Raw genomic sequence first — 23,924 nt, 5'->3', positions numbered from 1 at the left:
GTCAGGCAAAGGAGTGAACACACTCCAGGTGCAGGGTCCCACGTGAGCAAAGGCCCGAGGTGGGAGGGAGCCCAGTGGGTCTGAGAACCCGGACGAAGGGCAGTGAGGAGCAGAGGTCACAGTGAGACCAGGAGGGTCGGGGAGGCGCTGCCGGCCCTTCAGCCATCCCCACCCAGAGAGCCCGCCATGCTGCCGGGCAGCTACACCCTGCTCCCGCTCTCCCTGCTCAGAGCGCGCACCTGCCACGCGCCCACAGCCAGACCCGCCAGAGGACGTCTTCCCCAAACCCCCGCCCCACCCAGTGGCCCCAAGGAGCTGGGAATGAAAGGTGACTCTGGCAGACGGCAGCTGATCCCGGCTCCAGGAGAATCGAGTTTCCCAGGCCTTGGCTGGGGTCGGAGGGTCGGAACCTGGCGGGCGGGTGAGGAGGGGCCGGGCGGGAGCTGGAGGCAGCCAGTCACGGACGTGGTGTTATCAGCCCTGGAACAAGAGCAGAAGTGGAGCCCACGTGCCATGTGTCTAAATATTCCTGTTATAAATCAAGCTAAGGAATTGCTAAATACAATACATTCTGCCCTCCCGCCTTGACAAACACACCTTCAAAGCAACCTGGCAGGCTGGTGTTGAATATAGAATTTCAGACTCCTCCGAGTTCTGTGATGGGATGGGAAGCGTCTCTCTCCAGGCTGCCCTCATATTCCAGCTCCATCCCCGTCCCCAGAAAGGATCCCCCTTAGCCCCCGGGGTTGCCTCCCTGAAGAAGCGAGGGCCGCCCCCAGTCGAGGCAGAAGCTAGAGGTAGGCTTGAGACCCCTAGGAGGGGTGCACAGGCTCCAGTTGGGCACCTTCCCTTGGTCCTTGGGAACCCCATGCTTCATGGGGAAGGTGAGGCCGGAGATCTCAACTGGGATGGGGTGCAAGGTCAGGGCCCCGATTCCCCAGGTCCAAGGGCAGCGCTGATTATTGTCTTCTTGGAACCAACAACCCGTCAGTAGGAGGAGCATCATCCCAAGTTTTCAGATGGTGAAATGGCACAGAGAGGGTAGGGGACCTGCCTGAAGTCACACAGCAGTGGAATCAGAGGCAGGGCAGGAAGCAGCACAGATCTCCTGCCTCCATGTGAATGCCCACCATCTTCACCCCAACCCATGCACCTACATCTCCATACACCTCAGCTTCTCCTCCTCTGCTCTCTCTGGTTGTCTCTCGGGCACTCTTACCCCCTCCCTGGACTGAAATCTGGCTAGGGAATATGAACTGTTTGCAGCAGTCAGCTCTAGCAACTTGGAATTACTACAGGCAACAGGAAAAAGAGGAATATTGGCCTTGGAAGGTGTTTGAGACAGTCACCTAAATGGCATCTTCCCAGTGCCCCGGCCAGAGGCCCCGGGATCAGCTCCGCCCTCCTCTCTCATCCTCTCCATCCATTCAGTCTACAAGCCCTGTGTATTCTGCCCCAGTCCATCCACCCCGCTCTCTCTACCTTGGCCACCACCACCTTTGTCTTAGCACCTGGGGCAGCCACCTCTCTTGCCATTCTCCGTCTGACAGCACAGAACTCTCTATGGCTTCCCAATCTGATCCCCTCTGCTTGAAGCCCTCCTTAGCCCCCCTGCCCTCCAACCAGAGCCCTAGCTCCTGAGTTGGGACCCTGAGGCCTGCCTTACCCAGCCTGGCTTCCCCTCCAGCCGCTCCCTCCTGGGCCACCTGGGTATCTTGCAGTTCATGGGAAAATGGGCCATCCCTCTCTCTCACTCTCCTGAGTGCCGTTGCGTGTGCTGTCCTCTCTGCCGGGAAGGCTCTTCACCACACCTCCGTCTTCTTCCTTCACTGGCTCAACCTCCAAGTCTCACATCAGCCAACACCTCCTCCAGGATGCCTTCCCTGATCACCCTCCAGCCCATGACCTCCGTGTGTATGGTAGGGCTCAGTTTTTCCAGAATGAGGGACCATAGAGGGAGAAAGAGGCCCACGGCCTTGGGCTGAGAGCTCCCGGCAGAGGAGTTCCAACCAAGGTTACTATGGACATTTTACCTGTTTACTACTGCGTCACTCTTTTATCACTGGTCTTAGCACAGGGAAACAAGGCCACCAACCAGGATAGGGAGAAACATCTCAGCAGGTGAATGCAATGCTCTCTAGCACACACAGGCACCTAGCACATGACGGGCTCTCAGGTGGCTCATGGCATCACCAATGGGCACTCTGTTAGATCCTTCTACAGCCAGTATCTCAAGGCATCCCCTCAACAACCCTAAGAGGGAGTTGCTGGATTGTGTCCCATTTCACTGATGAGGAAACTGAGGTTAGGAGCAGGGAAATAATTTAGTGGTGGAGCTGAGATTCCTTCACAGCAAGCTGCTGGTGATAAGAAATAAGGATCCAGATGTAGCTCTGTATTGAGCGACTTGGGAAAACTTTGTGCTGAGCTGTTAGGCAAGCAGAGCCACTGCCCAAGTGTGGCTCAGAGCCCCGGGCACAAGTGGGCATGTGAGGGGCACCTGACTTCATCTCTCTGAGCCTTGGTTTCTTCCCCTTTAAGTTGGGGAAACTGGACATGCCAACCTCACACAGCCATTCGAGAATCAAACGAGAGGATGCAGATTTCTTAAACAGCTTTATCAAGGTATAATTTACATGCCATAAAATTCACCCACTTTTAGTGCACACTTCAATGATTTTTAGCATATTTACAGACTTGTGCAACCATCATCACTATCTAATTTTAGAACACTTCCATCACCCCCAAAAGAAACCTCGTGATGATGCAGATTTTAAAGCCCCCGGCAGAGTCCTTGGCCAGCAGTCAACAATGCATCAGTGTTTGCCATGACTATTATTATAAATGATAAAATGTTTACAGCGGTGAGCCCCAGGTGTTGCGGTGTTGGTTGCTTTTTATTTTTTCAACATTTTATTTATTTATTTATTTTTCTGACTCAATAGTTTGGAACAGCAATTTCTTTTTTTTTTGAATTTTATTTTATTTATTTTTTTATACAGCAGGTTCTTATTAGTTATCCATTTTATGCATATTAGTGTATATATGTCAATCCCAATCCCCCAATTCATCCCACCACCACCACCACCCACCCCCGCCGCTTCCCCCCTTGGTGTCCATACGTTTGTTCTCTACATCTGTGTCTCTATTTCTGCCCTGCAAACTGGTTCATCTGTACCATTTTTCTAGGTTCCACATATATGTGTTAATTTATGATATTTGTTTTTCTCTTTCTGCCTTACTTCACTCTGTATGACAGTCTCTAGATCCATCCACGTCTCTACAAATGACCCAATTTCGTTCCTTTTTATGGCTGAGTAATATTCCATTGTATATATGTGCCACATCTTCTTTATCCATTCGTCTGTTGATGGGCATTTGGGTTGCTTCCATGACCTGGCTATTGTAAATAGTGCTGCAATGAACATTGGGGTGCATGTGTCTTTTTGAATTATGGTTTTCTCTGGGTATATGCCCAGTAGTGGGATTGCTGGGTCATATGGTAGTTCTATTTTTAGTTTTTTAAGGAACCTCCATACTGTTCTCCATAGTGACTCTATCAATTTACATTCCCACCAACAGTGCAGGAGGGTTCCCTTTTCTCCACACCCTTTCCAGCATCTGTTGTTTGTAGATTTTCTGATGATGCCCATTCTAACTGGTGTGAGGTGATACCTCATTGTAGTTTTGACTTGCATTTCTCTAGTAATTAGTGATGTTGAGCAGCTTTTCATGTGCTTCTTGGCCATCTCAACATTTTATTTTGTGAAAAAAATTTTTTCAATTTTATTTTAATTTTTTATTTTTAAAATTAATTTTTATTGGAGTATAGTTGATTTACAATGTTGTGTTAGTTTCTGCTGTACAGCAAAGTGAGTCAGTTATACATATACATGTATCCACTCTTTTTTTAGATTCTATTCCCATATAGGTCATTATAGAGTACTGAGTAAAGTTCCTTGTGCTATACAGTAGGTTCTTATTAGTTATCTATTTTATATATAGTAGTCGAAAGTTTTTTTAAAGGGAGAACTTGTGATTTTTTAAGGTACGGGCAAAAGAGAAATTGATCTTCATTTTGAAAGTATAAAGTCATCAACACTTGAAGGAAAGGAAAGAGGAAGGAAGGGAGGGAGGCAGGAAGGAAAGAAGCAAAGAAGAAAGGTAGGAAGGATGGAAGGATAAGGTGGAAGGAAAGATCACAGATTTTCTTTTTTATTTATTTATTTATTTATTTATTTTTAACATTTTTTAAAAATTTATTTTATTTATTTATTTATTTATTTATTTATTTATTTATTTATTTATTTTGGCTGCGTTGGGTCTTTGTTGCTGTGCGCGGGCTTTCTCTAGTTGCGGTGAGCGGGGGCTACTCTTCATTGTGGTGCGCGGGCTTCTCATTGCGGTGGCTTCTCTTGTTGCAGAGCATGGGCTCTAGGTGCCCGGGCTTCAGGAGTTGTGGCTCAAGGGCTCTGGAGCGCAGGCTCAGTAGTTGTGGCGCACGGGTTTAGTTGCTCCACGGCATGTGGGATCTTCCTGGACTAGGGCTCGAACCCGTGTCCCCTGCATTGGCAGGCAGATTCTTTTTTTTTTTTTTTTTTTTTTATTTATTTATGGCTGTGTTGGGTCTTCGTTTCTATGCGAGGGCTTCCTCTAGTTGCGGCAAGCGGGGGCCACTCTTCATCGCGGCGCGCGGGCCTCTCACCATCGTGGCCTCTCCCGTTGCGGAGCACAGGCTCCAGACGCGCAGGCTCAGTAGTTGTGGCTCACGGGCCCAGTCGCTCCGCACCATGTGGGATCTTCCCAGACCAGGGCTCAAACCCATGTCCCCCTGCATTGGCAGGCAGATTCTCAACCACTGCGCCACCCGGGAAGCCCCGGCAGGCAGATTCTTAACCACTGTGCCACGAAGGAAGCCCCATAGATTTTCTTTAGTAGAGAAAATGGATGTTGTGGAGAGAGCACTGGGCTTGGAGTCCAGAGCCCTGGGCACCAGTCCTACCCTGTCGCCAACTTGGGCAACACTCTTCCCCTTTTTATGCCTGAGTTTCCACATCTGTGCAATGAGGGCGACGGTGGGAAAACTGTAGGAGCTTCATCAAATCATTCTTTCGGTCGACAGGGGTGTCCCGAGTGCCCGCTCAGCGCCAGGCTCCGAGCTGGGTGCTGGGAATACGGTGGTAAACAGGACCAACCCAGCCCCTGCTCTCAGGACATCAAAATATCAGGGGAAGCTAAGGCCAGGGCTGCCCTAAAATGTTCAAACCTCAGCTGGAAATTCATGGGCTGTGCAACGAAGTGGGCCGGCCAGGGGCCTCCTGGGGCAGCAGGAATAGAGAGGGACTTGTTGCCTGGCCTCACCTCCTCCCCACTGTGTTTCTTGGCCCATCCACTCCCTCACCTCCACCCTGGATCCCTGCTTCAGAGGGCATCTCACAGCCTGCCTGGCCCCCTTGCCTTCCACTTCCAAGGCAAGGTTTGGCAGGAAATATCCTGGCCTCCGCCCACTCTTCCGGCCAGCCACCTTCCAACTCCCTCCCTGCTGCATCAATTGGTGACATGGTTGTGGGAGCCCAGCCTGTGTTCTCAGATTGCTCAACAAGTTATATTTATAATCGTTGCTACCATTTATTCAGGCATTAATTTATATAAGCCTCACAGAAACCCATTTTACTGATAAGGAAACTGAGGCTCAGAGAGGCCTGGTCATTTGTCCATAGCCACACAACTCCTAAGTGGCAGCTCTGACATCCAATGCCTGGCCTGTCTGACATCAGAGCCCAGGAAACAAGAGACTTATAAGGATGACTGCCGCTGGGTACGTGCGAGACCAAGCATGCTACTTTCTGCTGTTGTTTACATTCAGCAGGACCTGGAAACCAGGGTTCCAGAGCAATAGTCCCGGATCTCGGATACCAGAGTAGGGGTGGGGTCACTTCGGCCCTTTGGTGTAATTGCTCCAGGCTCCTCTGGGGTGACAGTGCCAATTCAGACAGGGAGTATGTGGTGCCTGGAGGTCGTGAGACGTGTTTATTTCATCCTCCCTGTGCTTTGGGCTTGAAGGTACTTCTGCAGATGGCAAGGCAAGGCCTCCCCGGGAAACCACCATCTGTCTAGAATGAGTGGGAGGAGCTGGCCTGTCACCATCCACCCCTCCCACACATCAATCGAGGCTGGTGGGCCCGGCACACTTTTCTCTGGGCACCTGTTCTGTCCTCCCGCAGGCTAACCAGGAGCTGGGTGGGAGGTGCAGGGGGGGCTCTGGCTGGAGGCCAGATCAGGCCCGAATCCCCAGTGGGGCGGCACCAAGGTACACTTTAACAGAGGGCGTGGGGCAGTCTTTCCGGTTGAAAGGCAGGAGCCGTGGAGCCGCTCAGCCGTGCTCGCTCCTCCCAGGGTTGCCTGAGCCCCTACTGTAGCCCAGCCTGTGCCCAGCGTGGGAGTCCAACAGGGAGCAAGGCTCTCAGTCTGGACACGGGAACCAGTCTGTGCTTGTCACTGCCTGTCCAGGCATGGGGCTGGAAAGCCGGCCTCCCGGTCCTGGTCCCACCTCGGCCACCTCTCCCACCTCTCCCATTGCTGTGTGGCCTCACAGCTCCCTGCCCTTCTGTGGGCCTCTGTTCCACCCTCTGGACAATGACAGGGGAGTGAGATGTTCTCTGAAAACTGCACCTCCTTGATGTCCATCGTTTCCACCCAACATTCTGTGGTCAGAATCCCAAGATCCAATTCAGTGCCCGAAGGAGGTGAGGCAGAGGGCTCTTCAGGATCTTGGTTTCCTTGCTGAAATTTGGGGAGCCTCCGAGGGAAGAGACTGAGGACAGGAGGACCTCCTTGACAGGCCCCTCCGGCTGCTGAGCGCCTACTATGTACCAGGCATGGGCTAAGCTCTTTCGGTGAAAGGGCTCCAAGGATCCTCCCGCAGCCGTGCGTGGTAGTATGTGATGCCCGGTTTAGATCATGTGCTTTACAGCTGAGGACCCTGAGGCCCAGAGCGTGAAGCAACTTGCCCCGGGGGCACCAGGCCGGGGAATGGCCAAGGCAGGATTCGAACCCAGGGCCTCTGCCTGGCACTGGCTTCTCATCACTGAGCCAGTGATCCTTAAACTTGACAGGAACATGAAAATCATATGGGGATCGTGTTTAAAATCCAGATTCCCTCCTCCCCTCCCCTGCCCCCCCGAGATTCTAACCCAGCCTGTCTGAGGAATGTGCATTTGAACAAGCTGCCTGGGGAACTCTGACACAGACTGTGTGAGGGCCTCCCTTTGAGAACCTGGGCCAGGGCCAAGATGGGGCCCCTCCCCACATGGGCACCCCATCCCCACCCCGGCCCTGGGAGATCCTGGTCTGAGGAGGCTCTCTGCTCCCACACATGGCCCTGTGCTCTAATCTCGGCTTCCCATAAGCTGCTTGTCCTTTAAGTAGCCCTGGGAGGCAGCAACTCGGAGCAGGCTGGCACAGACCCTTGACCACCCCTCCAGCTGGGCCCTGGGCTCCCCACACCCTCTATGTGGCACCTCAGGGACCTCCACCCCTCAGGCCTGCCAGGGCCAGGTGGGCCCATCTGTGTGAGGGGCGGAGGGGTGCTCTCAGGGAAGAGCTCCAGGGAAGGTTCATGTCTCTGCATGGGGAGGGGGCTCTCTGTGGGGAGTCCCATCCTTCCCAGCCCCTCCTGCAGTTTCCATGGCAACTACTGTTGCCATGGTACTGCTGGGTGAGGAGCTGGTGGGGAAGAAGGTAGACCCCAGGCCCCCAGGCCCACCCCAGCCTCTGTGAGAACAGATGTCCTACCTCCACAGCCCTGAGGGATCCCAAGTACTAGGGGCTCACCCCTGCAAAGGCATCAGCGAATAAAGGATGGGAGAGACAGAGACAGGAAGCTCCCTCCCTGCTCGCCTCCCCCCCAGTTAATCACCTCCCTCTCTGTGCTGCCTGGTGCACCTCCATTCCAGCACATGTCACACTGCATTGCATTATCTGTTTACTTCTGTCTCTCCCACCATGCTGTGAGCTCCTCGGGGTGGGAACTGTCTGACTCATCTCCTCCCATCCCCAGGGCCCAGCACAGAGCCTGGCACAGAGCAGCTGCTCCCAAATATGTTCTAGACTGAATTTAATTGAATTACATAAAAAGCCAAGTCTGGCTCCTCAGGTTTAGGGGGCAGCAGAGTTTGATGGGAAAGTTCACAGGCTCTGGAGTTCAACAGCACCAGGATTGAATCCCAGCTCTGCCATTCCTCATTGGGTGAACTTGGCCAAGTCACTTCACCTTTCTGAGCCTCAGTCTTCTCATCTGTAAAATGATCATTTCCATATGAGAGCACTTTTTGAGGACTTGGGAATTCAGTGCCCATTTATTAAGGACGTCTTGTGTGCTAAGCCTTGTGCTGAGCCATGGGATACAGCGACAGACAGAAAGATGCAAGCCCACCCTTCTGAAGCTCACAGTCTTGCACAAATGAAAAGCATTTGCCTGGCACCTAGAAATGATGGATAAATGCAGGATTTATCATTCTTCTTCCCCATAAGGTGGCTGACTCCTCCCCATTAGCCTCTGCTCTCCCCCAGAGGTGGGGCAAGGTGAGAACAGGGGATGGAAGAGGCCTCCCCAGGGCCCCCAGATGAGGCCTTGAACCCAGAAACCTGGGCCTACTCTGTTGTCCCCAAACCCTCTGCCCCAAACCTGCTTTGTGAGTCCGGGTCAGGCTCTGGGCTGGGGGCAGGGGACCCATGTTCATGACCTGGCTGTGTCCCAGCCCTATAGGATCTTTTTTTTTTTTTTTTTAATTTATTTTTGGCTGTGTTGGGTCTTCGTTGCTGCACGCGGGCTTTCTCTAGTTGCAGCGAGAGGGAGCTACTCTTCGTTGCGGTGCGCGGGCTTCTCATTGCAGTGGCTTCTCTTGTTGCGGAGCACGGGCTCTAGGCGCACGGGCTTTAGTAGTTGTGGCTCACGGGCTCAGTAGTTGTGGCTCGCAGGCTCTAGAGCACAGGCTCAGCAGTTGTGGCACAGGGGCTTAGTTGCTCCGTGGCATGTGAGATCTTCCTGGGCCAGGGCTCCGACCCGTGTCCCCTGCATTGGCAGGTGGATTCTTAACCACTGCGCCACCTGGGAAGTCCCCCCTATAGGATCTTGAGTGTATCCTTTCCCCTCCCTGGGCCTCCATGTGCCTCTCCATGAATGAGGTGACTGGCCAGATCTCTGTGGTCCCTCAGGCTCTGGCCTGCTCCCCCCTTTCCTGAGTCCTGGGAATCCCATAACTGTGATCCCAACAGCCTGATCCCTGGAGAGGCCTCCACCCTCCTTCTTGTGCTGGCCTGGGTGGGGCCGTGGGTGGGTGGGTGGGGAGATGAGAAGAGCTGACAGGACAGAGAGAAGTGGCACCCTCAAGAGTTAGCTGAAAGGACTGCTGAGGTTGACAGTGACACAGCAGATGTCTGAGGAATAGACATCAGGTCTAGGGGCATGAGGTGACTTTGGGACGCCTCAGTCCAGTCCTTCAAAGGGAGCTGGGTCTTCAGGGAGTTGAAGGGCAGAAAGCTTTCACCAGAGAGTCAAACAGATCTGTGCCCAGGGTCTGGTAGATACTGGCTGAGCTACCTGAATGTCTCTGAGCCTCAGTTTCCTCGTCTGTAAAATGGGGATAATAACAGTGTCTTCCTCATGAGGCTATTGTGTGGCGTCCAGGAGATATTGCCCACGAAGAGCCTGGCATGCAGTAGGTACTTAAAGGAGCATGAGTTCTTTTCCTTGCCTCCTCCTTCCCCCCATCCCCCTCATCCTCAACCCCAGCCAGATGGGGCCCAGGGAAGGGGAAGTGAGATGCTGCCTTTCCCCACAGCGGAAGGGGCGGGGGGGAGGAGGTGCAACTCCGTTTCCTTGGCATCCACTCTGTGGCCACTGGACGCTTGGGCACGTGGGGTGGGGCACCTCATGCCTCAGTTTCTTCTGAGTTGAATGGCAGTGGCTGGGTTGGGGCAGGGACTTCCTGTTGGCTGAGAATTAACACAGGGCAGACCTGAGAGAGGTCTGGGGGTCAGTTCAGAGGCACAAATTCTGTGACCCAGAGGATTTTGGGGTGATCTGTTACACCTTTCTCAGCTGCCCTCTCCCCATAGTGAAGCCCTTAGGCTAAGGTGTGGCAGGGAACTTTGGGCAAGTTTTGGGGCTCCCAATGGCAGGACAAGTGCCCCTGGGACAGAGGGAGCCTCCTCAGACCTTGCCCCTCTTCTCACCCCCAACTCACTGCAGGGACTTCCTGCCCCGAGGATCTGGCATTGTCACCCGACGCCCCCTGGTCCTGCAGCTGGTCAATGCTACCACAGGTATGGGCTTCCCCTCTTTGGGCCTCATTCCCCATCCGAACAGCGGGGATAAAAATGCGTAACAGAGAGGTGGCTTTGCGTGGGGGGAGGGAGAAGAAGGCAATGTTTTGTGTGTGTGTGTGGTGTGGGGGGGTGTCTTTTCCCAGCGGAAGATGGGACCCAGGTGGGGTCCGGCTATTATGATGCTTACTTCCCCTTGCCCCCCTCCTTCTGGGGCAGAATATGCTGAGTTCCTGCACTGCAAGGGCAAGAAATTCACCGACTTCGAGGAGGTGCGCCAGGAGATTGAGGCTGAGACCGACCGGGTGACTGGCACTAACAAGGGCATCTCTCCGGTGCCCATCAACCTCCGCGTCTACTCGCCGCACGGTGAGGAGACCTGGCCCTGGCCCCGGCCCCGCCCCCAGCCTCTCGGCTCCGTCTCTGAGCCCCGCCCCTTGGGAACCATCTTCTTGGCCCCGCCCCGTAGCTGGCACCTCCTCAAGGGCTTCACTCCTCCTGCAGACTCCGCCCCAACAGCGACTCCTCCTCTGCGTATCCTACCCCTAGTCCCACACTGCCACGGCTCCGCCCACCCCTGGCCACGCCTCTAACGGGCCTTCGTTTAGCCCTTCACGTTTCCCTAACCCCACCCACCTACGGCCACATTCCCTAACAGATCCTCTCTAAGCCCGGCCCTGTTCCTTAATCCGCCCGCCCCCGGCCACGCCCCTCGCCTTGAGCCCGCCCTCTCGCTGCCCTGTCCAGTGCTGAACCTGACCTTAGTGGACCTGCCCGGAATGACCAAGGTCCCAGTGGGGGACCAACCTCCCGACATCGAGTTCCAGATCCGGGACATGCTTATGCAGTTCGTCACCAAGGAGAATTGCCTCATCTTGGCCGTGTCCCCAGCCAACTCCGACCTGGCCAACTCTGATGCCCTCAAGGTCGCCAAGGAGGTGGACCCCCAGGGTAGGTTTTCACAGGTAGCCGATGCGCAAGGCCCTGGGGGTCTATTCACAGCGTAAGGGGGAGCCACTGGAGGGTCTAAGCGAATAGGCCTGGGATCAGATTTATGCCTTTAAAAATCATTTTGGCTACTGTGGAGAATGAATGAGGCGGGGAGAGCAGAGGCAGGCAGTGGGTAAGGGAGGGAGTGGGCTGGGAGATGGGGGGAGTGGGGTGGGATTGGGAGTGCCTGGGGCGCCTGTGTGAGGGCAAGTGCAGATGTAGACAACCCTCTCCTGCCACCCCCAGGTCAGCGCACCATCGGGGTCATCACTAAGCTGGACCTGATGGACGAGGGCACAGATGCCCGTGATGTTCTGGAGAACAAGCTGCTCCCGCTGCGCAGAGGTCGGCAGGCCACACACCTGACCCACCCCACTGCCCCTCCTCGTAACACTGCCCCCCCCACCCCCCGCAAGGCTGGTTGCCCCTGACCCCCACCCCATCCACAGGCTACATTGGAGTGGTGAACCGGAGCCAGAAGGACATCGATGGTAAGAAAGATATCACGGCTGCTTTGGCTGCTGAACGCAAGTTCTTCCTCTCCCACCCTTCCTACCGCCACTTGGCTGACCGCATGGGCACGCCCTACCTGCAGAAGGTCCTTAACCAGGTAGGGGCTCAGGCCAGGATGAGGCCTGGGGAAACCAGCATGAGAACAGAATCATTTAAGCGTATTTTGTGAGGGTTGCCCGCTGTCCCACAGTGAGGTAGCACCAGAGCTTTGCTGACTGTTCCCTGTCTGGGGCCAGGAAGGGGAGCCCTAGGAACGCCCCAGAATGGAGAGAAGTCCAAGACCTTGTGTGGAGGGTGGCATTGACAAGGGCTTGGGCTTGGGGGCTAGGATTGGAGTATGGTTGGCTAAAGACCTTTGCTCCTTCTGAAATGGGGAGAGGCTGATCTGCGGAGGGGGTGATCCCAGGGGCTTCCCTAGGATGTTTCTCCATCTGGAATGGGACTTCCAGAATTACTGAGGGGTGTGTGTGTGTATGTGTGTTGACAGTAAGAAGGCAGTGTGGCATGGGACAAAACTGGAGTCTCTGGAGGCCACATACCTGGGTTCCAGTCTCAGCTTTGTCACTCACCCACCAAGACTCTCCAGCTCTCTGAGCCTCTATTTCTGCATCTGTAAAACGGTGATAATGGTGATGAGACCTGTTTCTTAGGGTCATTCTGCAGTTCAGGGAGATACTGTGTGTGGGGACCTAACCAGAGTGAGCCTCAGAACTTGAGAATTACCTTAAGGGAGGCCTTAAACCCAAAGGGCACAAGGGGGCAGTCTTCCAGCCATCACTGCCCCTGATTCATTTCATCTGGCTCTTGTGGTGTCTAAAACTATTAGTCAAAAACAGGTAATTTCAAATAAAAATCTAGATTTCTGGCTTCTACTGAAAATGGAGTTATTGACTCATTAATTCAATTAATACACCTCTGTGAGCACCTACTGTGTGTCAGTCCCTGCCCTCAGGTAGCTTTCATTCTGGTGGGCAGGACAGCAGTGGGCAGGGCTGTGGCTCTGCACCTCACCACGTCCACATGGGCCCCAGACATCCTGGCCCCTGCCTGGTCCTGTGGGCATTCTGGGTCTGTGACCATGGCCTTAACCCTTTCCTCGCCCCCACCGCCAGCAACTGACAAACCACATCCGGGACACGCTGCCAGGGCTGCGGAACAAGCTTCAGAGCCAGCTGCTGTCCATTGAGAAGGAGGTGGAGGAGTACAAGAACTTCCGCCCTGATGACCCAGCGCGCAAGACCAAGGCTCTGCTGCAGTGAGGCCCTCCCCAACCCCTGACTCCCCATCATGGGGCTGCCCCTCGCCCCAGCCTCTCAGCACAGGGCTCTCCCAGGGCTCCCTGCACTGGGTTGCTGCTGCCCCCTCAGGTCATATCACTCTCTCCCCAGGATGGTCCAGCAATTTGCTGTAGACTTTGAGAAGCGCATTGAGGGCTCAGGGGACCAGATCGACACCTATGAACTGTCGGGGGGAGCCCGCATCAACCGGATCTTCCATGAGCGCTTCCCCTTTGAGCTGGTCAAGGTAGGCAGAACCCCCAGGGGCAGGAGGGCTCAGGACTATCCTCCCACCCACCTACCTAAGACTCTCTCATGCGTGCGTGTGCTGACCCCACTAGAGGCCCTGATGCCCAGCTCTGGGAGTGAGGTGGACCCTGTTTGACCTCCCAGGTAGCAGAACAGGCCCTGACCAGCCATCTCTTTGTCTCCTACACAGATGGAGTTTGACGAGAAGGAACTCCGAAGGGAGATCAGCTATGCCATCAAGAATATACATGGCATTAGGCACGTATTGGGCCCGGGGTGGGGGGGAGCTGAACCCTGGAAGGCAGGAGGGGTCTAGTGCAGAGACAGAGGGAGTGATGGAGTGAGCCTCCCTCAGGAAGGATCAAGAGCCCTACCTAGTCCCCAATCTCCTCAACCCCGACTTTCTGGCTCCCAGCTTGGACAGGCTCTGGATAGGGGAGGTGGATGGGAGACCCAGGCCACCCCCCTACCTGCAGCCTGCTACCCTCCTTTGCTTGTCCCTGGGAGCGGCCCGGAGGCTAGACCAGTGGGGTAGAGCTCGAGACACAGGTGGCTGGGGAAGCACCCTTCGGGCTTGGGCCCCCTGCCCATCCCCAGGGTAGGACAGCTCCCCCCCCCGGTGCTATCCAGCGCAAAGCTGCCCAAACCACTGGGTGGGGCCTGCGGTGGAGCATCAGGTGTTAGTCTGTGAACCTTTTATGATGGGATGAGGCCTCTCAACCCTCCAGACCCGCCCACAGTCCCATTAGCCCGAAGTTGGCCCCATTCCACCCCACTTTCCTCCTCCTAGCCAACCCCAAGGCCTGTGGAGCCGGGACAAAGACTGGAGAATAGACTGTTCCTTAAAAAGCTTAGCCCTGCTCCAGGGACCCAGATCTACACTGTCCATTCAACAAGAAAATTTAAAGCACATGCTACGTGCCAGGCAGTGAACAAGACTAAAATGTCGCTGCTTTCATGCAGGTTCAATTCCAAGGTTTGGCATGGAATTTACAGACTGCATTGGCTAAGGCACAAAAAAGAAAAAAAAATCTCTTTCCTAGTCTTAAAATAAAATGCTTTATTCCCAGAAAGGCTCTTAAAGAAAACCCAGTTTGACAGTTTTCAAACCATTTCTAGCCATAGAACATTTTGTATGAGCAGAATCTGAAGACAAAGCAGGACAAATGCAACAGTTATAAGCAGACCTTGTCTTGCCCTAAAGAGCTTCGATTGAAAGGCCTTCATCAGAATCCCTCCTGCCCATTTTACAGATGGGGACACTGAAGTCCAGAGAGGGGTAGTGGGAGGACCCCGAGGGCAGAGCTCAGTGGGGCGGGGCGGGGCCCTGGCCTGGTGCTCCTGGCAGGAGCCGGTCTGTGACACCGTGCCCTTCTTCCGCTCCGGGCGTTCAGAACGGGGCTCTTTACCCCAGACATGGCCTTTGAGACCATTGTGAAAAAGCAGGTGAAGAAGATCCGAGAACCGTGTCTCAAGTGTGTGGACATGGTTATCTCGGAGCTAATCAGCACCGTTAGACAGTGCACCAAGAAGGTAACCAGCTGCCCGGCCAGCCCCTGCCTCTGCCCCGCCCTGCTCTGCTGCCAGGCGCTCCTTCCCCACCTCCCCCAGTGCCTCCTGGTAGCATGTACAGACCTCAGCGGGGTGGGGGAGGCAGGCCACCACAGTCCAGGAGAGGGGGACTCTCTGAGGGGGCCTCACCCAGCCCCGTCCCCCAGACCAGGGGAACCAAGGGATTAGACACTGGAAAGACAGGTATGATGGTGGTAATTTGCCCTGAGAGCCCACCAAGAGCTCCCCCAGCTCAGGGAGAAGAGGGGACCCTGAGCCCCCTCCCTGCTCTCAGAGGTGGGGTCATCTTTGGGGGCTCCAGGGAGGGGTCTTGGGGAAGTCTTGTCCCTGGAGACAGACGAAGTACAGGACCTTCTTGGGTGCTGCCCTAGGGGCCTGGACAGCCAGAGGGATTCAGAGGACCCAGGTCTAGCAGGTACCCTGACTCCCCACTGTCCTTCATCTTCCCCATCTCACGCCATCCTCACTCAGGACCCTCACTCAGGACCCTCACTCGGGACCTTCCCCGTCCCTTCCATCCACATCCAGCCTTCCAGGGACAGAGCCCCCTCTGCTATGTCATTTGAGCCTCACAGAACCACTCGAGGAGGGCACGGCAGGGCAGGGAGGATGGCACCCATTTCACAGCAGGAAAACTGAGGCTCGGGAGATCAAGTGACTTGCCCGAGGTCATATGAGCTAGGAGGTGGCAGAGCTGTTACTTGGAGCCAAGGCTTTGGACTCCCAAGTCCAGTGCTCGTTTGATTCCACCCCCAGACTCCCTTCCTTTCCCCTCCCCACTGCTGCCCTGGCCCCTCTCTATCACCATCTCCACTCTTTCTGTCTTTCCTCTTCTCTCTCTCTGTCTTTCCAAACTGAGCTCCTCCAGACTCCTTAGGAGGAGAGGCAAAGGATGCCCCTTGAGGAGAAAGGGAAGGGCAGGAGTAGAGCAGGGAGCTGGAGAATGGCGATCAGGCAGCTACACAGCAACTCCAGGAGGCATCATCTGCCCCATAGTCTATGGAAATGGAGCCCCCTGGAGTTGTGCAGTGCACAGCCTGGGCAGCAGGCTGAATGCAACAACCTTGGTGGAGAATAGGGAATGGTGCTGGGCTTTGGAGTCGGGATGAAGCGAATACAGGAGGTTCTGGGAAGCCTCGAATTGAACAGAATGTGGGTGATTGGGGTCCTGGCCTGGGTCAGCTCCTCAGCAGGACGGCATAGGAAAAGGACAAAGACGGCATAGGAAAAGAGAGAGAGGGCAGGCTCAGTGTAGCTGAAGAGTGGGGGAGAGGAGGGAGGCAAGCCTGGGGAGAGAATATGAACTCAGTAAGTGCCCTTGGATGGGGCAGGGGCTTGGTCCCTCAGACCCCTCCCACGCCCTCAGAGCCCTGGCGGTTGCTTGGCAGCACCTGGGAGGTGCCAATCCAGGTGGCGGCAGGAGGGCCAGGTCCCACGCTCACATTGTCTTCTCTTCTCTCTCTCTTTCTCTGTGTCGGTGTCTCTCTCTCTTCCCTCGTGTCCGTGCCATCCTCCACCCTGGACCCTGGCCCTGCTTGGCTTTTACTCCCCTCCTTCTCCTCGCCCGCCCACCCCCGGCTGCTCCTCCTCCTGTTCCCCTCCTCCTCCCCGGGTGCAGGACAGGCCTCTTCACACCTGACCTCGCTTTTGAAGCCACAGTGAAAAAGCAGGTGCAGAAGCTTAAAGAGCCCAGTATCAAGTGTGTGGATATGGTAGTCAGTGAGCTCACGGCCACCATCAGAAAGTGTAGCGAAAAGGTACGATGGCCGCCTGGGAGGGGCTGGGCCTGGCCACCCCTTCCTCATGGCCAGGGCCTCCCGTGGGCAAGAACCAACTGCTGAGCAAGCCCGGCAGCCTCTCAGCCACCCAGGTGGACCCAGACGCCCAGGCCGGCCCGGGTGATTCCTGGCCCCAAGGTCTCATGCCGGCTTCTAACCCTGGGTCTACTGTACTCATGATTCCTTCAGGCCCCCACCTCTGCCAGAAGACTTTGCTTTAACCCAAGCATCCTCAATGGCCGCTTTGATGGTGATGATGATAAGGAGGTGGCCGCTGTTTATTGAGCACCTACTGTGTGCCAAGCACTAGGCTAAGTGCCTGCCCTTGTTATCTGACTTAATCCTTTTAACAACCCTAAGCAGTGAGTAGTCTTATCCCCATTTTACAGATGACAAAACTGAGTCTCAGAAAAGGAACAGCAGAGTGGGATTCAGATCTAGGGAGGCTGAGGGAAGAGATCTGGGATCAGGGCCTCCTGGGGCAGGGGAGCTATCCCAGTCCCTCAAAACCAATTTGCCTAAAAGCATATTGGGTTACTCACTTTACTGTAATCCATACATGTTTGACAGGGTCAGCCTCTTTTGAGTCATCCGCCACCTTTTAAATGGCTTTTTCCTATTTGTCTACTTTGGGGCATTTTGGGGACTTTTCGCCAGATCGTCTAAAGCAGTTCTTCCCAGGGGCCTGCATGAGCCCAGCCTCACTTGTATTGGAAAAAGCTCCCTACACTGGGAGGTGGGGGAACATCTGCCTTAACGTCATGTTTTAAATAAGTATCGCGGTTTTCGTGGCTCATATATAATTAGTCCTGTGCGCCCCTTACACAATCCTATCTCACTTTTGCTCACTTCTGTGCCAAACGGGGATAGATTAAGCAAATTAGCATCCACTCAGTGCCTGATCCAGGTGGAATCAAATCTGGGCTGGACTCTCCATTGCATAGTGTATATCATGACATCTAAATCACGGTCCCACTGCATCATGAATACTAAGCAACGCAATCTTAACTTTTGCTAAACTAAAAAATACCGAGTTTATTTTAAGCTACCTCAAATCTCTTTACAAAAGAACACAAAATATATCTAAATTTTTTAAAACTTTGGGTTTTCATTGTGAAAGGGATACATTCTCAATTAGAGAAAATTTGGAAAATGCCCAAGAGTGAAAAGGAGGCAACAACACTCCCTTTCCAAGAGCCACACTGAGATTTTTGTACATTTCCTGCAAATACACTCCTTTTTTAAAAAAAGGAAATTATCGGTATTGATTTTGTTCTGATCATACATGATTGTTATCAAAATATTCAAACTGCACAGAGAAAGCAAAAGTCCCTATAAGCTCACAGCCCTAGAGATAAGGACTAGGGTGTGCTAGCAGTAGACCCTTCCTAACTAATTACAAATATACACCGGTTTTAACCTAAAAGGGATCACGCTGACCACACTGATCCGTGAACTCTTCTTTTTCACTGAGCAATGCGGAGTGGAATCCTTGTAGTAGCTACGTAAAGATCATGCCCTTGAACAGCTGAATTGTATTCCACTGTAGAAATATGACATGATTTATATATTCAATATCCTATTGACAGACATTTAGGTTGTTTCCACCTTTTTTTGGTTTTTCTTTCACAAACAGTGCTGCAGTGAATAGCCTTATAAATATATTTGTAGTACTTATCCTGTCATTTCTTTAGAGCAAATTTCTAGTATAGAATTGCCTAGTCAATGGATGTGAGCATTCACAGTTTTGGTAACTTCTGCAAGATTTGCTCGCCAAAGAGTTTTCACCAATTTATTCCTCCAAACTGTTTTTTTCTGTGCATAGGTTTATTTACTTTGTTAGGTATTTACACTGTGAATATATTAGTATCCTGCTTTTTCTCTTAATAACATACATTTTGGTGGGTGTTATTACATAGTTGATGTGAACATTTTTTAAAATAAATTTATTTATTTATTTATTTATTTAATTTTTGGCTGCGTTGGGTCTTCGTTGCTGTGCGCAGGCTTTCTCTAGTTGCGGCGAGCAGAGGCTACTCTTCGTTGCGGTGCGCGGGCTTCTCGTTGCAGTGGCTTCTCTTGTTGCGGAGCACGGGCTCTAGGCATGCGGGCTTCAGTAGTTGCAGTGCGTGGGCTCAGTAGTTGTGGCTCACCGGCTCTAGAGCGCAGGCTCAGTAGTTGTGGCGCATGGGCTTAGTTGCTCCGCGGCGTGTGGGATCTTCCAGGACCAGGGCTCAAACCTGTGTCCCCTGCATTGGCAGGTGGATTCTTAACCACTGCCCCACCACGGAAGTCCCTATGTGAACATTTTTAATGATTGCATAATATTCTATTGAATAGATTTATCATAGTTTACTTAACCATTTTCCTATTGGTGAACACTGAAACAGTCTCTAGTTTTTCAATATTATAAATACCCTGGCAATGAACATCTTTGTGTATAAAGAATTTTATTTTTCTTTCTCTAGGATTATTTCCTTAGGATAGATTCCTAGAAGACTGATTACTAGATATGAACATTTAAAAACTGTGGAACACTTTGCTGAATTGCCTTCCAAAAAAGCACTAATTAGGGTAAATGGTAATATTTTGGAAACAACCCAGATGTCCATCAAGAGGGGATTGACTATGGTATCACACAGACAATGAAAGACTATAGTTGTTAAAAGGGCAAGGGATATTTATTTCCATTCACGTGTCCTTCCACAATGTACCATGGGGGGAAAAGCAGGTTTCAGAGACGAACGTGTAGAATTTGGGGGGGGGGAAAGTAATATATATAAATGATAAATATATAAAATATATAATATAATATAATAATCTACGTAAGTGATACAATTCCAAAGGCATAGTTACTAACCATTATTTTAAGAAGGCAAAGAACACAGGAATTTTTTCATTTCTACTTCACAAACTTTAGTCATATTCAGATTTCTTACAGTGAGTCGGTAAGTTTTTGTAAGGAGAAAAATTGATCAACAAAAACTTTAGAAAGGAAAGCTTATAAATTATTTCTTAAAAAAATTGCCTTTTAATTGATTTAATGCATAGTTAGTTTTTGTTTACATAGCAAAATTCACTCATCTTCCTCTTTTTTTTTTCCCTCCCCAAGTCTTCTAAATTTAGCAAGCCACTCCTGCTGATTATTCCTGGCCCTGCTGGGATTAGAGTTTCATCTCTGGATGAAATCTGGAGTTTAATGTCCAGCACAGGGTGTGCTGCTCAGTCCTCTCAACAGCCCTAAGAGGGAAGGTGCCATTATTACCTCATTTCACACATGGAGAAACTGAGGCTCAGAGGGGGCCAAGCACTTTTCCAAGGAAAGTCAGCAGGGTAGGGGGCTGGCTTTGAACCCAGAGCCATGGTGGCTCCAGGGTCTGCATTCCTGACCACTAAACAGTGGGCTCCAGGCTGACTGCCCCACTTAGCCAAGACCTGAGAGAGAAAAGTTCCATTTTAAAAACTGGCTGAAAGTCCTGGAAATGCGCAGAGGCAGCCAGAATGGAAAAAGATGCTCAAAGGGAACAGAACTTCCCAAAGGGGCTGAGGCTGCCCTGTCATTTGTGACACATGGAAAACTTGACAAATGTAATATCCAGGCCGTTAGTGGGAGAACTGGTCACGCTCTTTGGCAAATTGCTCCCTCCTCCTCCCTCCTTGCCCCTCCCGCAATGCCACCCAGGGAGGGAGCACTTGGGACCGTCTCAGAGGAGGCTTTTCTGGTGGCCGTGACTCGGTCCCAAACCCGCCCCAACTCGGGGACTGTGAGGAGTCATGACCCATCCCTGAGCCTCTCGGGGCAGCAGGGTCCACGGGCCCCCTCCAGCCAGTGCTGTTTCTAAGCCCCGGCTCTCAGGCTGCCTCTCTCCCAGGCCCCCGAGCTTGGCCACATGAGCCACACCCTTGGCAGAGCCATGGAACAGTCGGGGGGGGGGGGGGGGGGGAGTGGGGAGGATGTGGCGTCTCTCAAGTCTGCCTCTCCTGGGCTGGCATCCAGGGCGCTGCTTTCTCCCCCACCCTCCTGCCTCTCCTGATGCCCCCCACCCCACCCCCACCCCCACCCCCACCCCCACCCCATCCCCTTGGCCTCCATCTTGCCCTCAGAAATCACTACCTGTGACCCAGGCACGCTAACCTCCAGCCCTCTTCCCACATGGGGGGGATCCACCTGCGGGGCCTGACCCAGGATGGGAAGAGGGACAAGGTGTGGGTCTAGCTTTGCCCAGCCTGGGCCCCTCCATGGCAGAGGAGGAGGTCCCCTTGGGTAGACTCCCACCATCAGCAGCTCAGCGAGTCCCCCTCTCCAAGGAGCTGCCGGTTCATGAGCCAGAGGGCAGAGGAGCCCATGTCTGCTCACCCTGGCAAGGAGGGCAAAGACTTCCATCCTTCATTCATTCCCTCATTCTTTCAGCATGCCCTCTTTGGGCACTGGCAGTGTGCCCAGCCCTGGGCCCTACCTTCAGGGCAATTACAGTCCAGTTTGGGGAGGGAAGGGGGGCGGAGAGGGATGGGGCACGTGGAGGTGGTCACAGTAGGCTCTCTGGAAGACACGCTATTCAACAGAGTCCTGAAGGAGGAGTCAACCCGGGTTTTGTCCAGAGCCTGGCTGAGCTGAAGGCAGAGTTCACGGGCAGGGGGAAGGGTTTGGAGCAACTTCCCCTTTGGCCCCAGTTGATAAAAACTGGGGGCGGGGAGGGGTGGGTAGAAGGGTGCTACTGAGCTTCTACCCCCAAAGGAGCGGGGTAGAGACAGGCTGGCCGGCCAGCTCTGAGCCAGGCAGATGTGTCGGGGTCGTGGTGCCGGGACAGGGCCTGCAAAGGGAGGCAAAGCCAGGTGGACGCTACCAAGAGGGCCCCCGCGGGGTACTGCTCATGCCGCTGGCACTCCCGCTCCGCATGCCCACCCCACCCCCCAGCGCCCTCGCATGCCTGTGCCTCCTGCATGTCCTCTGTGTGACTGCTGGTTTTCCCCTGCTCCCCTCCCCCAGCTCTGACAAGGAGCATTGCCTTGTCCCCAGCCTGACTCAGGAGGCCACCTGGCACCTCGGGCCCTGCCCTCCCCAGATTCTCCCTGGATCGTAATCTGCAGGCTGTTACCTGCCTGTTTCCCCCACCTGACTGTGCCTCCAAGCCTTTGAGGAGGCAAGGGGTAGCCCTGAGGATCAGTGAAAGCTTGGGCCGCTAACAGCGCCCCAAACGAAGGCCTCAATCGAATAGGTCTGTTTCCAATATGGCTGCCACCAAGCTAGCGGCCGAGGAGCAGGCCGATTCCCAAGGCATTTGTGCTCATGAGAACTGCCGGGCCCATGAAGTTGCCCAGGTAGGCTAGTGAAGAGGGCCCGGGACTGGGAAGACCCTTGACTTGCCATTTGGAACCCACAGTTGGGGGAAAGGGCTGGCTGTGGCTTGGTGCCATCAGCTTCCTGGGCCCCCAGGTGTGGGGCATTCTGCGTGTCCCTCCCACCCCACGCCCCTGGATTCTGGTGGGGTTTGGGTGCCCCCTACCCGTGCCCCCAGTGTACGTGGCTCTCTCCCCTCCCCCCCTCCCCAGCTCCAGCAGTACCCCCGGCTGCGGGAGGAGATGGAGCGCATCGTGACCACCCACATCCGGGAGCGCGAGGGTCGCACCAAGGAGCAGGTGAGCCCACGCACCGCCCCCCCTTCCCTCACCTTTCACTCCTGTCCTTGGGCTCACCTCCTTCTTCCCACTTTGTCTTTTCTGTCTCAGTCTCTCTTATACTTCCTCTCCTTGTATTAACTTTCTGCTTCTCTCTTGCTCTTTTTTGTTGTGAGAAAATATATACATAACATAAATTTTACTGTTTTAACCACTTTAAATTGTGCAGTTCAGTGGTATTATGTACACTCAGATTGCTGTGCAACCACCGCCACCATCCATCTTCGGAACTTTTCATCTTCCTAAAATGAAACTCTGTCCCCCTTAAACCGTGACTCCTAGGGACTTCCCTGGCGGTCCAGTGGTTAAGAAAGACTCCACGATCCCAATGCAGGGGGTGCGGGTTCAATCCCTGGTTGGGGAACGAAGATCCCACATGTCACACAGTGCGGCCCAAAACAAACAAACAAAAATGACTCCCATTCCCCCTTCCTCCCAGCCCCTGGCAACCACCATTCTCCTTTCTGTTTCTATGAAGTTGATGGCTCTAGGTACCTCATATAAGTGGAAGCATGCAACATTTGTCCGTCTGTTTCTGGCTCACTTCGCTTAGCATAATGTTTGCAAGCTTCATCCATGTTGTAGCACGTGTCAGAATATCTTTCCTTTTTAAGGCTGAATAATATTCCATCGTATGGATAGACCACATTTTGTTTATCTGTTTGTTTCCACTTTTTGGCTATTGTGAGTAATGCTGCTATGAACACAGGTGCACAAATATCTCTTTGGGAGCTTGCTTTTAAATCTTTAGGGTATATTTCCAGAAATGGAATTGCCGGATCATATGGAAATTCTACGTTTAATTTTTTGAAGACCTGCCGTGCACTTTGCTAGAGAAGCTCCTCCATTTTACAACCCCACCATCTGCTTCTCAACCATCTACACTCTGGTCGTCTCACTTCGGGCCTCTCTCTCTCTCTTTGCTGTTTCTCTGGGTCACCATACACCCCTCATAGGCGCCCTCCCTTCCTTTTATGTAGTCATTTATCAAATATTCATTCATTCTTCATTCATTCATTCAATAAGAAGCATATTCCCTGAATGCTCCTCTGAGCTGGGAGGAGCAGAGGTGAGCAGGCTCCCTCATGGCTCTCACAAAGCTCACAGGCGAGTCCTTTTTCCTTGGCCATCTCCCTGTCATCTTCTGTCTATACCCACCTCTGACTCCCAATTCCCAGCTTCCATCCTCATACGCCCCTTCTCCACAATGGCGCTGTCCCTAATCACTCACATTTTTGTTGCCGATGTTGTGTTTCTAAATCCTCGCTGGTCTCTTTTTAATGACAAATGATAAATACTCAATAAAATATTCAATCAGTACAGAAGTCATGAAATTACGAGCACGTGTTCCTCCATTCACTCTTCCCCGCCCCCAGTCTCCCATAAAAGAACCATTATTAAAAGTTTGGTGTGTCTCCTTCCAGACATTTTCCCTAGGCACATACAGACTCCAGATTTCCTCTTACTCTTAAAGAATCACAACCCTGCGGTGTGTCTTGCCTTTTTTTCTCTGAAGATAATTGTAGCTAACGTCTGTTGAGCA

At 53.0% G+C, this 23,924-nt stretch overlaps 1 protein-coding gene across 13 annotated transcripts in view; it reads left to right on the top strand.

The window, feature by feature from the left end:
• DNM1 (dynamin 1) overlaps nucleotides 1-23,924 on the top strand; it is a 45,589-nt gene that overhangs the window by 5,212 nt on the left and 16,453 nt on the right. For 9 of the 13 annotated variants that reach the window (XR_011075243.1, XR_011075242.1, XM_068553812.1 and 6 more), the window contains exons 2-11: nucleotides 10,253-10,326; nucleotides 10,546-10,695; nucleotides 11,074-11,277; nucleotides 11,563-11,661; nucleotides 11,766-11,926; nucleotides 12,942-13,084; nucleotides 13,218-13,353; nucleotides 13,546-13,613; nucleotides 14,750-14,888; nucleotides 22,256-22,342. Coding sequence is in view for 11 of the 13 variants with exons in the window: in XM_068553812.1 (XP_068409913.1) it covers nucleotides 10,253-10,326; nucleotides 10,546-10,695; nucleotides 11,074-11,277; nucleotides 11,563-11,661; nucleotides 11,766-11,926; nucleotides 12,942-13,084; nucleotides 13,218-13,353; nucleotides 13,546-13,613; nucleotides 14,750-14,888; nucleotides 22,256-22,342 (1,261 nt within the window). In the remaining 2 variants the exon portion in view is untranslated. Of the gene's footprint in view, nucleotides 1-10,252; nucleotides 10,327-10,545; nucleotides 10,696-11,073; nucleotides 11,278-11,562; nucleotides 11,662-11,765; nucleotides 11,927-12,941; nucleotides 13,085-13,217; nucleotides 13,354-13,545; nucleotides 13,614-14,749; nucleotides 14,889-16,545; nucleotides 16,685-22,255; nucleotides 22,343-23,924 lie in introns of all 13 variants that reach the window. The other 4 variants (XM_068553809.1, XM_068553815.1, XM_068553805.1 and 1 more) reach the window with 1 other exon arrangement.

This window comes from Eschrichtius robustus, chromosome 10, assembly GCF_028021215.1.
Source record: "Eschrichtius robustus isolate mEscRob2 chromosome 10, mEscRob2.pri, whole genome shotgun sequence".
In the NCBI taxonomy this organism is placed as follows: Eukaryota; Metazoa; Chordata; class Mammalia; order Artiodactyla; family Eschrichtiidae; genus Eschrichtius; species Eschrichtius robustus.
Note: the sequence above shows the minus strand (reverse complement) of the source record. Positions and strands in the feature narration are given on the sequence as shown.